Source organism: Dermacentor albipictus, chromosome 1 (assembly GCF_038994185.2).
Source record: "Dermacentor albipictus isolate Rhodes 1998 colony chromosome 1, USDA_Dalb.pri_finalv2, whole genome shotgun sequence".
Taxonomy (NCBI): domain Eukaryota; kingdom Metazoa; phylum Arthropoda; class Arachnida; order Ixodida; family Ixodidae; genus Dermacentor; species Dermacentor albipictus.
In genome coordinates, this window is record NC_091821.1 from 314,980,913 (window position 1) to 314,993,010 (window position 12,098).

General features: G+C 51.3%; 1 protein-coding gene across 5 annotated transcripts in view; it reads right to left on the reverse strand.

Annotated features, from left to right (window-relative positions):
* Positions 1-12,098, reverse strand: part of by (focal adhesion protein tensin) — a 354,735-nt gene that overhangs the window by 231,463 nt on the left and 111,174 nt on the right. The window contains exon 1 of one of the 5 annotated variants that reach the window (XM_065435211.2): positions 532-788. The exons of the other annotated variants lie outside the window; for them this stretch is intronic. Coding sequence (XP_065291283.1) covers positions 532-546 — 15 coding nt within the window. The 5' untranslated portion in view covers positions 547-788. Of the gene's footprint in view, positions 1-531; positions 789-12,098 lie in introns of those variants that run through there. 5 annotated transcript variants of the gene reach the window in all.

Here is a 12,098-nt window from a genome sequence, read left to right on the forward strand (position 1 = left end):
GCTATTCGACGGAAAAAAGTACGCAATCATATTGCGTGACTATTTTGCGGTGCTGCCACTCAGAAAACAATTTCGTGCGCTTGGATCAGCACCCACACTCAAGTAACGGATTTTGCAGCCGCCACTTGACGCTCAGGGAGGAATTAGTGCAGCATGAGGGAGCTGAGCATCCAATGAAACTGCAGGACATCTGACCTGTCTTCAGCGTTTTACTAGGACGGGCGATAAAAATGCAGATAGGCAGAGCCAGTTGAAGTGCTTTCCCCCAGATAAGCGCGCGGGTCACAGTCACCTTGCGCCTCTAGACCAAGAGAACGCCTGTTCCTCCTCGAATATCTCGCGCTCAGCAAAGAAGGCAAAACATAAAAAAAAAAAACGTGCCTTATGGCGCGAACCGTGTCCGAGCGCCCACAGGGACGCGGCGAGTCACGTTGGCGGAGCTGGCGCGTATTGCGAGTAAACGCCTGGGCAACGTGCGCGAGCGACGCAAACGGCGGCGGCGCAGCCACGCGGCGTGGTGGAGCGGCTCACCTTCTGAATCCTCATGTCGTTGTCGTCGTCGTCTTCGGCTTCAATGTAATCCGAATCGGTTGCAAATTGGCCGCGCTAGGGGACCACCCAGCGCGACGTTACTCCGTGCTTCGGCGGCGCCGTTTCTTCGGATGCTCGGGAGACGAAACTTTGCGGACGATCGGCGCTTGGCAGCGCCGCCGACATAGCTCCTTTTTGCGGTTTTTGTTTCGGTTCTCTTACATGGCTTTTCCGGCGCTCGGGAGAGGAGACCGCTGAGACCGCGCGCGCAACGTAGGCGGTGGCGCTGCTGCGGGAGAAACCGAGTGTGCTGTTTCGCCGGACGTGACGTCCCGCAGAGGCTTCCCCCAATCGCAGAACGCGCGCCCTCGCGTTGTCGGGTTTGTTTCTCGCTCGAGCGCGCGCGTCAGGCGACGGCGCGCGTGGCGCGCCTGTTCTGGGCGAGTGCGGTCGTAGTCGTCGGGGGCCAAAGGTGACGCGGCGAGGAAGCGCCGCACCGTTTGCTTTCCCCTTACCGGTCATTACGCAACTAACCCCGCCGTCTGACGTTTTAGCGTCGCGTAAGAGGCTGGACAGGTTACTTGTCGATCGCGATCGGACCGACGGAACGAAGACTCCCTCGATACGCGCGTACTCGCCACCTACGCAAGAATTCCAGCCACTGCGCCGCCCGAAAACGGCACAACTGCTCCGAAAAAGGCAAAAATTAGCCGTCGCTTAAGCCCTGCAAGCGCGGAAAGATTGTCATTTGGTTAGTGCAGGTGGAAATAACCGGTGAGGGAAGAAATCGAACCGTTAATGACATTGGTAGGTGCGTTATTTATCAATTCTTTTGTACGTGCCTCGTCTCCTCTCACGTAAGAGGGAGCAGCGAGTTTCCTTTCGTGTTGTACGATCGCTACAATTAGGCTGTACTATATCAACACTGGGATCACGCGACGCTTAGAGGAAGTGAAGCCGGCCAGTTTATTCATTAATCACACCCGTATCCTTGGCGCTGGTGACTGTTGTGAAAGCTGACCCTAACGAACGCTGTGGGCTTGCGTGCCCACGCTGGTGCCTGTCGGAAGACTCGCCAAGACTCGCACACCTCGAGGCCTTTCTTTTGTTTATGCTGTTTTTCTTTTCTTTTTTAAATATATTTTCTCGGCCAACAAAACGGAGGAAGGCTACGGCACCTGCAAGCAAACGACACTTTTATGCGAATGTCAATTCATACGAAGCGGTAGCTTTCTACCAGTTGAATTCTTAACGAGTCTTTCATTCGGTCAGAGGAAAAATGGAACTTAGCGTCTGCTGCCAAGTCTGCGCAACACCGCGGCAGGGCGGAGTGGTTACCAGGACTACAGCGACTAACCTTAACGATGTCATATAGGGACGATCGCACACCCGAAACGTGTCCCCCCCCCTTCCCCCCCTCTTCCCTCTCAAAATTTCTTGGTACCAAGTTTGAGGGACGACAAGGCCCCACTTGATATCGTGGAAATGTGACCACCAATGGGGAACCAGCGCTGGATAGGCGGCGCATCGAAAAGAGTGCGTTGCACGCCAACCTGGCGACGAAACGCGGCATATTCAAGCCTCTCGACCAGACGACACGTCCACGGCCGTTTCATATTTCGCGCATATGGTTCGCATGTTTCCGCTTTCGCGCCGCTTCAAGTGGACAGTTTTCGTAAAGAAGCTAGCGCCATCAAGTGAAGAAATGACGAAAGAAGCTTTTCAAGCTTTATATATTCCCCCCCCATGTAATACCCTCGTAATGAGGGCCTTTGGGGGTATTTTGAATAAATAAATAAATAAATATTTTTCACAGTGTGTCGCGGCGAGCACGTGCGTTTACTTAACGGTTGCGCCCTGTGCCGTTGCGATGCTTGTGTGGCAGCCTGCCTCGCAAATCTAATAGCTACGGCGCCGGTCTTGCTGCGCTATGGTTTCGAAAGTATTAGTCGGCCTGAAGACATTCCATACTTCTCTGGCTAGACATTAGAAATTCTGATGTTTCTTGGCCACAGCAGTCAATGGAGAAGAAAGCTTCATCGCATCAGTTGACTCGGGCAAGCAAAGGTTTGAGTGCTCCGCTGCTTGATCCGTAACAACCCTGGCTACATTTAGCACTAATTACATAGCTTTACCGAATGCATCTCAGCGCCGAGTCCGCATGCGCGTATTTAAAAACACATAGGCGGCTTAGTCGCGCGTGCGCTGGCAGTATGCGCACACAACTCGTATTACAAGGCAGCTTCCCTGCCACATAATTCTTGGCAATGAATGGAAACTATTTATCTTTCGTATCGTTCGCTTGGTGCGGTGGCATTGGAAGGAGCTTGGCGGTGGTATTGCGAAGAAAAAATGGTTGGTACACATTGCCGGATGATGCATCCTATTGCTCATTTTGTTTCCGACGAAATGCCGACTGCAGAAATGCCGACTGTTTGGCACTGGCTGCCACGGCTGACCCGTCTTCACTATCCAATAAACCAAGCACACACGCGAAATTCGATTCAGAAACCCGCCCGACACCGCTTGACAGGGCGACAAGACGGGAACTTACTCCGCTTGCCTGACTGCTTGGATGCAACGCTGCCTCCGTTCTTGTTCGTTGGGTACAGATGGAAAGACGCAGAAGAATACATCCTCCCTCATTCCGATGTAGTTGTGACATTTGTATACGCAACAGTACCGCCGGCGTCCTTTTGTTTTTCTTCGACTTTCAGCGCACGCAACGCCGCTACCAGCAGCAATTTTCGTCCGCGAGGCGGCTGCGTTGTGCACATTCTGACCGCCAGGGAGGCGCTGCAGGCGTCGTGAAAACTCCAGCGCTGGTTCCCCATAGCAAGATACCTAACGCAGACGGGTGCATGGTCGCTACGACGGGGCATGAGACAAGCCTCCACTCGACTGAACACCGGGAACAAAATGGCGCGTGATGAACTCGTTTTACATCTCGCTAAATTAATAGTTCTTTTTTAATGTCAATAGCATCCATGGCATTGTAACACCAGGCCGCTATAACGTATTATTCCATTCTGACTTTATTCCAATTTTTTGACGTCAAACTTACGTAACCGCCGACACAAACGCGCGCGCTGACCCGCAAGGTTGTTTCAACAGCTCAATCAAACGCTCTTCTCCTTTATAGGAGCTGACAAAGCGAACAACACTGCCTACCGCAACAGGTTTTCCGTATCTAATTGGCTGAGGAGAGGCGCGGAACTCGCAGAAGACAGGAAGCTTTTGATGATACCGAGTTAGCGCAATGAAATATATAACTGGGTGAGCAGAGTAGTGCCGGCGTCTCCGATTGGTCCGCTTCCCCTTGCTTAGCTTGCGGTGGCTCTTCGGCATGCAACAGGGCGTTAAAGAATTTACGAGAATGGATGCACAGTGCATAATATTGGGCAGAATGATGTCATACACGTGTGGCAAGGGTTTGGCAACGTTATACTGCCATGCAAAATGTTATTATACACAAAGAAGTCAATTCTCGCCGGCAGCTCCGTGTACAGAGTGCCGGAGCGATCAGTAGACATCCGTCTACTATTCCTTCCAACAAACTTTTTCACGAATCGCGGAAGGCTAATGGTGACAGGCGTAAAATCGGAAAGAATTGATTTTTTTTGTTTCATCTAATCAGCGTAATGAATGTGTACATGTCATCTAGATCTTTAGATGGGGAGGTCTCGCGGATTTTGTGACGTCTCTTGACCGACAAATAATGTGGGCGCGGCCCACAAGATGTTTCACCAAGTGCGGAAGGCTAACGAAGGACATGAAATAAAAAAAAGATCATTGCTCAAGCACTCCATGCAGATGGTCAACCAGTGAAGCTGAAACGTGTGGCCCCGGTGTTTGTCCCTGGGTTGATTCCGACGGTTCATTAAACGACGGCTTGGTAGGCTGCAGGATCCTCGGTACGCAGTTGCTGCTTGCGCTCGGCTGCACGAGCCTGTTCTTGTGCCCGGGCTGCAGCAAGGGCAAGGCTTAGACGAGCTCGTTCCCGGTTCTGTTTGCGGCGTTGCTGGTCGAAAGCTGCCTGCTCCTCAGGAGTACGTATAACGCGTGACCTACCCATTTCGGAGCCGGAGAGAAACTGCTGCGCGCGCGCTCGGCTGCGACGGAGAGCAAAGACGTCACTACTGGCGCAGCCAATCGCGCGCCTGTCTTTCTTTCTTGGCGCATGCACACGGGGTTGTGCCGAAGGAGTTTTCGGCGTACAGGCGAGAGACGGACGGACGAATCGGCTAGACATATAAAGCTTCGCTGCAAAACAGACTGAAATAGATTTACGTTATAGCGCCCCAGTATTCTCTCCGGCTGTCTAGCTATCCATCCAAAATGTAGGCGGATAGCGAAGATAGTTCAGCCTAAAACGTGGACCGTTCATGTGGGTATGTGGCACTGGGAATGTACCGCTCTTGAATTAGCCTCTTTAACGCCAACTTTGGTGCCTGTGTATATGCCATAGGGCACGTGCGTACTTCACGGCGCTGCCGCCTGAAGGCGCAGCGTATCCAGAGGTAAGACGTAAGTGCGTGAGAGAGGGGCCTGGCTGCAGCACAGGAGCGATACATGACACGTTTCGGCTACTCGCATACTTGAACAGTCATTGTAATGAATTCCGCCTGAATGCATTTTCGTTTGACGAAATAGCCCTGATAGCGCATCTAGAGAGCACAAAATTACCATTTCATATGTGACTTCATGCAAATGATACTAGTACCTTCTTAATAAAGCGTTTGCTAAAGTCACATGAACTAAGTAACCACAAGAATGAACATTTCGACTATTTCGACTTTATTGTTTTTAATACTCAACAGGGTGCAGTTTGCACAATTTTGGCAGCATCCTGCGGTGTTAAAATTGTTAACATCGGCAATTATATCTTTCTCTAAAATGATTAATTTTGGCAATTTCGTCAACTTGCTAAAAAAGCGTTTGAGGGAGTAAATAAAAAGTGTGCTCCCATAGGCTTGGCGAGTCTGACCTTTTGCTTACATGCGAGAAATTTCATTTACTACGTCTCCTATTTTTCCGCTATCACTCTCAAAATTACGTGCTTTACCTATTCGACCAAGATTCAACGCTAGGAATCTTATTCAGACAAGTCTGCATGCAGAGAGAATTTATGCATTTCTGTCGCATTTTATTCGAATAGGAAAACTTGGGTCATGCGTAAGTTAAGACTTCCCGTTAAAGAATACACGTGCATGAAAATCTGCCACAACCGGCGCGCTTAGGTCAGAAAGAATTCATTTGCGTGATACACTTTATCTCGCACCCTTGGGATAGTACTCGCACTGACTGAATCTTATAGCGATCCACTCTGGGGAGTTGGCGCGCGAGGAGTTGAAGTACACGACCACCTATTCAAGTGTTCGAAGTTCACTATGCGTCCTCACGCGTTGTTTTAGACACATAACGCAGCGTATGTGTGCTAGCCGAGAAATTAAATGTTTAAACTAGCTTTAAATATATGTAGCCGCTGTGTTGGAGGAGAATGGACCGTGACAACGTGTAGACTGCAGGTTGCACTAAAATTAACTATTCATAGTGAATCCCACATTAGTAGCTCTTTATGCCCCATCGTTGTCATGATACGGCTCAATGAGTCCGCAAAAGCATTTGCATTTACGTCTCACCAGGATAAGCGATCTGTCCTTTCTTTTTTCCTTCTTTTCTTTTTTTTTTGGGGGGGGGGGCGCGGTAGGAGGGGTGTATATATTCACAGTGACTAGTGCATCTTTCACCGCAGGTAAGCATAGAATTAGCCAGCACTTCTTGGCACAGAGCTAGATTAGGCGAAAGCGAATATAAAATAACGCCACATGCCACGGCTCATTCAACGCGCTTCAGACAGTCCCCCCCCCCCCTTTTTTTTTAGTAGGCATAGAGGACGAGAGGAGTGCAGTGAGGTACATCGAGGTTCGCGATATAACGAATGCTGCAACTTTGCGCCTATTAGGAAACCGTGAGTCAAGTTTCTGCTTCAATGACAGAGGATGTTCATCTGTCAATGTTGCAACTCAAGACCCTTTCTTCCATTATTCAAAACGATGCCTTCCAAATTCTCAATCACGCGCTCTTTTCAAGCGGAGAGAAGAGCTGGAACCCGTCGCAAGCGTCAGGTTCTTCAATCAAGGTTGCGTAAGAGGCGGAAATCACTTAGACAAACCATGGACGCGAGGAAAGCAAAGAAGAAGAACAAGAGAGAAGACCGAGCGCGCAAGAGTTAGACAGAGAGGCCGACTCCAGTGGAGAACGCTGGCTAGAGGTATACAGCTATAGTAGATCGTTCTGCATGCACGTGCTCGGAGCTTCGAGTTGACCGAATGGATTTGCGGGCTTTTCCTCCTCGAAGTTGAGGAGCCGCAATGCTGTAAGCCAGTGAAGGGAGGAGAGTTTAAAGAGAACTCGGAAGGACACGAGCGGAATACAATTACCGAACATAGAAACGCAGCACAACCACGGGACAGGAGAAGAATATGAAGAAGAAGAAAGGCGAGCGTCGGGCTGTCCAAGAGGTGAGCTCCGCTCACCGCGCTATCTGCCAACACAGCGCCCGACCGTAAAGCAATTGGATTTCGCAACGCCAGGAGAAGAAGGCGTCGACCAATTTTCAGCGTGCACTTGAAGCGCGTCGTAAAGAAACCGCAAACAGTGCAGATAGGAAAAAGAGAGAGAATGTAAGCAAGCAGGGAGAGGAGGTCGTGCAGGTTCAGCCGAAAAAGAAGCGTAACCCAGCCCCGATTCGGGCCACACATGCACTGCCGCAAGCAGCGTGTCACGAGCTGTCGTTCGAGGTCGCCTCTCCCGAGCGCGTGACAAACGGTCGCGCGAGGACCCGCGCAGTCAGAGCGACTTTTCGTGTATTGAATATCTCACCCTTTCCCTGCTATCTCTGATCCTCCGCTACACCTTCACTGCGGCTGTAATCGCCCGTGTTCCATTTCAATCGGAGCAGAATGTCCCCGATGGGAGAAACGTGGAGCCACGCATGGACCGCCGGACAACCCCGTGGACCGGAAAAACACGGAGATACGGAAGACAAGTCGTGCCTGTGCGTGCGTGTGCATTGAGGTGCACGGAGTGGCTGAAGTGGCCGAAAGTGTGTAAATGTGCACGCATGCACGCACGCACACTAGCGTGCACCATGCGTATCTTATCCCGCGTTTCTGGCTTCCTTCAGTGATATGCGTAGTTTTGTTTAGATTCCACATCGTCATTCACGACACTCCTTTTCTCCGCAATTTCGCCCTTAACAAACTAAGATTACCTCCTCTACCCTTGTGAAAGAATTTGCGGAGCACGGCTCAGCTACATGGTAAGCAAATAAGGAAAATAAATTGTAATAACTAAACAAAACAATAAAGCAGTCATCTTGTGCTATAAGAGCAACGCGTTGAAGCGGAAAGTCAGTTCCTTTGGTTCCCACAGAGGTCACACATTCAGTGGTACTTTTTGAAGCTGTCGCTCGTTCACACGGCTACAATATTCGCGATTACGAATTATGCACGATGGCACGAGCGCGCCCCGGTCGTGTTCGCTCCATTACTAAACTTTGCAATATGCACTGTATGGGCTGGAGAAATCTACGCTTTCAGTGGAACGTGAGGTGTGTGAGACCTTGTTAAATTCGGACAGTCCAGCCCCCCCCCCCCCCCCCCCCCGCCCCATGCCCCCGAAGCACGTACACGTAGGCACGTGGAAACGAGTAGTAAAGATGATTGTGCGCAAGTCGAGTGAACTAAAAAAAGAAAAAAAAGGAAATAGAAGGATGCAAGTCGCCGTACACGTTCGCTCTATAGTGCCAGCATGCATTATGGTATACCTACCTCAGATCACATGGTTCCACTCCTATGCCTCTGTCTCCGTCTGCGTAGTACGAACCGCGATTATGTTGCAATTCAATTTATGCGTAAACCTGCCCGGAACAAAGTAAAACTGCGCAAGCAGAAGTAACAGTGTAGCAGCCAGTAATGCCGACTGAAGCGTGCAAGCTTTTCCCACGCTGTCACAGTCGTTGGCCCCGACCGGTACCGCTTTGTACACGCGACTGTCGGCTCGCATAGCAATGAACGTGTGTTCAGAATTTCACGAAGTTTGGAGCCTTGGCTGGACCACCTTAGTAAAACGTTCGCACAAAGCGGCCTGTGTGGCTTGTATACAGGCGTGCAGCACGAATGTACAAGGCCGCCTTAAAAGGCCGCGATCGGCCGCCAATGCATCACTGATCGGGCGCGCGCGCCGTCCGCGTGCATATAACTTGGTCCACTTTCATTTGCATAGCTCGCGTTCCTGCAAGCAACACACGCCTTCCTGCCGCCGCAGTGCCAGGGTACGACGACGACAACAACAATAACAACAAAAACGACGACAGTAAATACTGCCGTTGACACTTTGAGTCACGTCGTTAATCTTCAAAAGTCAGGCTATTCTTGTGTCGCTCGTGAACTCGCAGCACAGATTTCAGTGTGGCTGTGCATCACTTATGTGGACAGCCGCGCAACGCGCCGTCATGACCGCTGCTGCTGCACGGCCCTGCCCAGAAGGAACAAACTTTGAATAAAAAGATGACACTGTCACAGCGCGTGGTTACTTGGACCGCTTCTCGGCGACATGGAGACGGAAAAGAAGAGACATGTGACGGAAGTGAAGCATCGAATAATGGCCCCAAAACCGTGTCTGAACAAACCGCTTAGCCTGAGGTAGCCAGCCTATGCAGAAGACTGCGATTGCGCCGCGTGTGTTGTTATGAGAAGTGGAACACGTGAAGGCGTCGCAAGAATATAACAGGCTTGTTCCCTTCAAACCAGAACTTAACATTGTACCCAAGGAAACCGAAAATTCAAGTTCATTTATTTTTTCTTCCATGAATTCCCTAGTTAACAAAGCTATTTCTTTTTTGTTCTTTGTACTTTATGGTACGGTATTCACTGGAACACTCAAGTAAAACAGAAACTTGGCAGCTCCTGCCTGGCTTTCGCCGAAAAGTGAGGAATTACGAGGGCACAAGCTGGCAAGACAAAAGAACAAGAGAACAAGGTGGTACGAGAAACAGGCACTTCCGCGTCCCCAACAGCAGCCCAACGGCTCGAGCCAGACAGCCATAAATTGAAGCCGGCCTTCCCTCTTTTTCTCCATCAGCAGCAGGCGCGTCCGATGGCCCCCGTTTGGGAGCCGACAGCGTCAACCCGTTTGACCGCAGCAACATACGCGGCGGCAGATGGAGGCGGCGAATTCGCTCTCTCGGCGCTCCACGATTTATGGTCGACGCCGAACGCCGCCACTCTCGCCGCACCAGCGGCCCTTTCTAATGGAGCAGCACAGCCGCCTTTATCACAGCGCTGGGCCTCGCGAAAAAGCGTCTCCTTCCTGCGGACTCGCCTTTCATGACTCTTCTATGCGGCCTACACACCTTTCACCTTTCACGACACTGCTCTGTTTCGCATTATCCCTGTGTTGGCTGTCGTAGTGCTGCTGCCATGTGACGCCATGTTCATATAATAGTAGTCTGGGCACGGTTTAGCTGAAAGTTTCGCGGCTTTTACCCAAGCTGATCCGCCAGAATGTGCATGGTTAATAAACTGTTGGAATCGAGTGAGTGAGTGAGTGAGTGAGTGAGTGAGTGAGTGAGTGAGTGAGTGAGTGAGTGAGTGAGTGAGTGAGTGAGTGAGTGAGTGAGCGAGTGAGTGAGTGAGTGAGTGAGCGAGCGAGTGAGTGAGTGAGTGAGTGAGTGAGTGAGTGAGTGAGTGAGAGTATTTCGTCTGCGTTCACTGAGCGTGCAACAGAAAAGGCTCGAGCCAAAGACGCGTTGCACGTTTCCACGCGTGAAAAAACGCGGAGCACGACTGGGTTTCACCGCGATCGGCGTGCCGTGCAGAACGCCGTGCCAAAGACGGATGAACAGCTATGGGCGCTGACATGTGCTCACAGCGATTAAGCTTTCCGGCAGTTCACACTTCGATATCTGTTCCAATTTGTCGCCGGGAGCGGCATATGCATATACAATTCTCCAAGCAACTAATGCTAAGGCTACTCAGCACAACAGTGCAGCCCAAAAAAGTGGCTTACCATTTCCGCCTGCACTATTCATGCGCAAACGTCAAATGGCTCATTGAGCGAAAAAGCCGGCGTCTGTTGACTGTGGAAGCGAAACGGCACGTAAATTCCCATCAGTTGCGACGCCACGCCACGAGCGTGCCTCGGCAGAGGATAGCGAGACACCTGCTGGCGCAATAGCGCGCCAAGTGTTCCGTGAGGGGAGATCACTCTTTTCTACCCCATCCCCCCAGTGCAGTGCGGTTGAGGTGTCCTCATCTGAGAGACAGTTACTGCACTGCACTTTAACCCAATTATTTCCTTCCCCCAACAAGAACCTCTCCTCCGTGAGGGGAGAGGGCATCGCCGTGACGCCACGTCACCCTCGGTCTTGCTCCCGGAAGCCGACGCGCGGTCCGTGTCTCTCTCTCTCACCCCCACTGGGCTTAGCTGCTGCGCGCGCCTGCCGGCTGTTGAGGCTCGAGGTAGCGCTTAGGTCAGAAATTCACCCGGCACATTGATGAGCACGTCAGGTTGTGGGAATGAAAAAAAGGGTTTATCTACGCTATTTACACTAGCTTCAGATACGGAAGCCCACTCCATGTAGGAACATATTAAACGTCTCAGTTCCCATCAGGACACGTCAGCACACCTCTTCCTCACGGCCGCATATGTCTCCGCTTTAATACCGTCGTTTTCCTAGCAGACTAGACCATAGGAAATCTGATGACTGTATCGCGGCCAATAGCAATCGTCGAATCGGTCGCAAAATCCCTCCCATGATGTGGCACCTTCGTCCCCGCATATGGCGCAAGCGTGTAGGAATCCCGCAATCCAATGTTGACACCGTTCCCACGGTAGCTTCCAACGTTGGCCCCTTCCTTCAATTAGTTCAGCTTGTCAGGGCCAGAGTGAGGTAGAGTGATCTTCGCGGTAATCACCGCTTGTACGGAGGTCGGCGGCTGTTGTCGCCTCGAAGTGAGCCCCTCCAGTGTATGCGCGTCACAGTCATGCATGTCGGGCCCCGTCGTCGTCTGGGCCCGCACTGATGACAGAACTGCCTCGCGTTAAACGTCTGAGGAATGCTCATCGCCGTGTTGAGACGTAACGCGGCCTTGGTGGCCGCCGCTGCTTCCTCGGTCTCTCGACACGCAGGACGTCGCTGGCATGTGATGTTGGCACCGCAGGCTGCTGCTGCTGCTTGCTGGCTCGGGCAGCACGTACCGCTATGGAACATTACTTGCAGCGCAAAACTCGAAGGGCCGCTCAGCGGCGTTCAATCGGAGCGTTCGCATTCACAACTCACAAGAAGAGTTTAGGTGTCCTCCGATTTTTGTAACGCGATAGCATTAAAGACCGAGTTTCGCAGAAAATCCGGTGTCGGCGTAGGCGTCATAGGTGTAGGCGTCCATGGCCGAGAAAGTCATTGTCATCAGAAGCATACACAAAAACTGGCATCTATCGAAGCTTTATTTGGAGCCATATAAAGACTCCTTAGATGTGATTATCCTGACTGAAGTGAACGT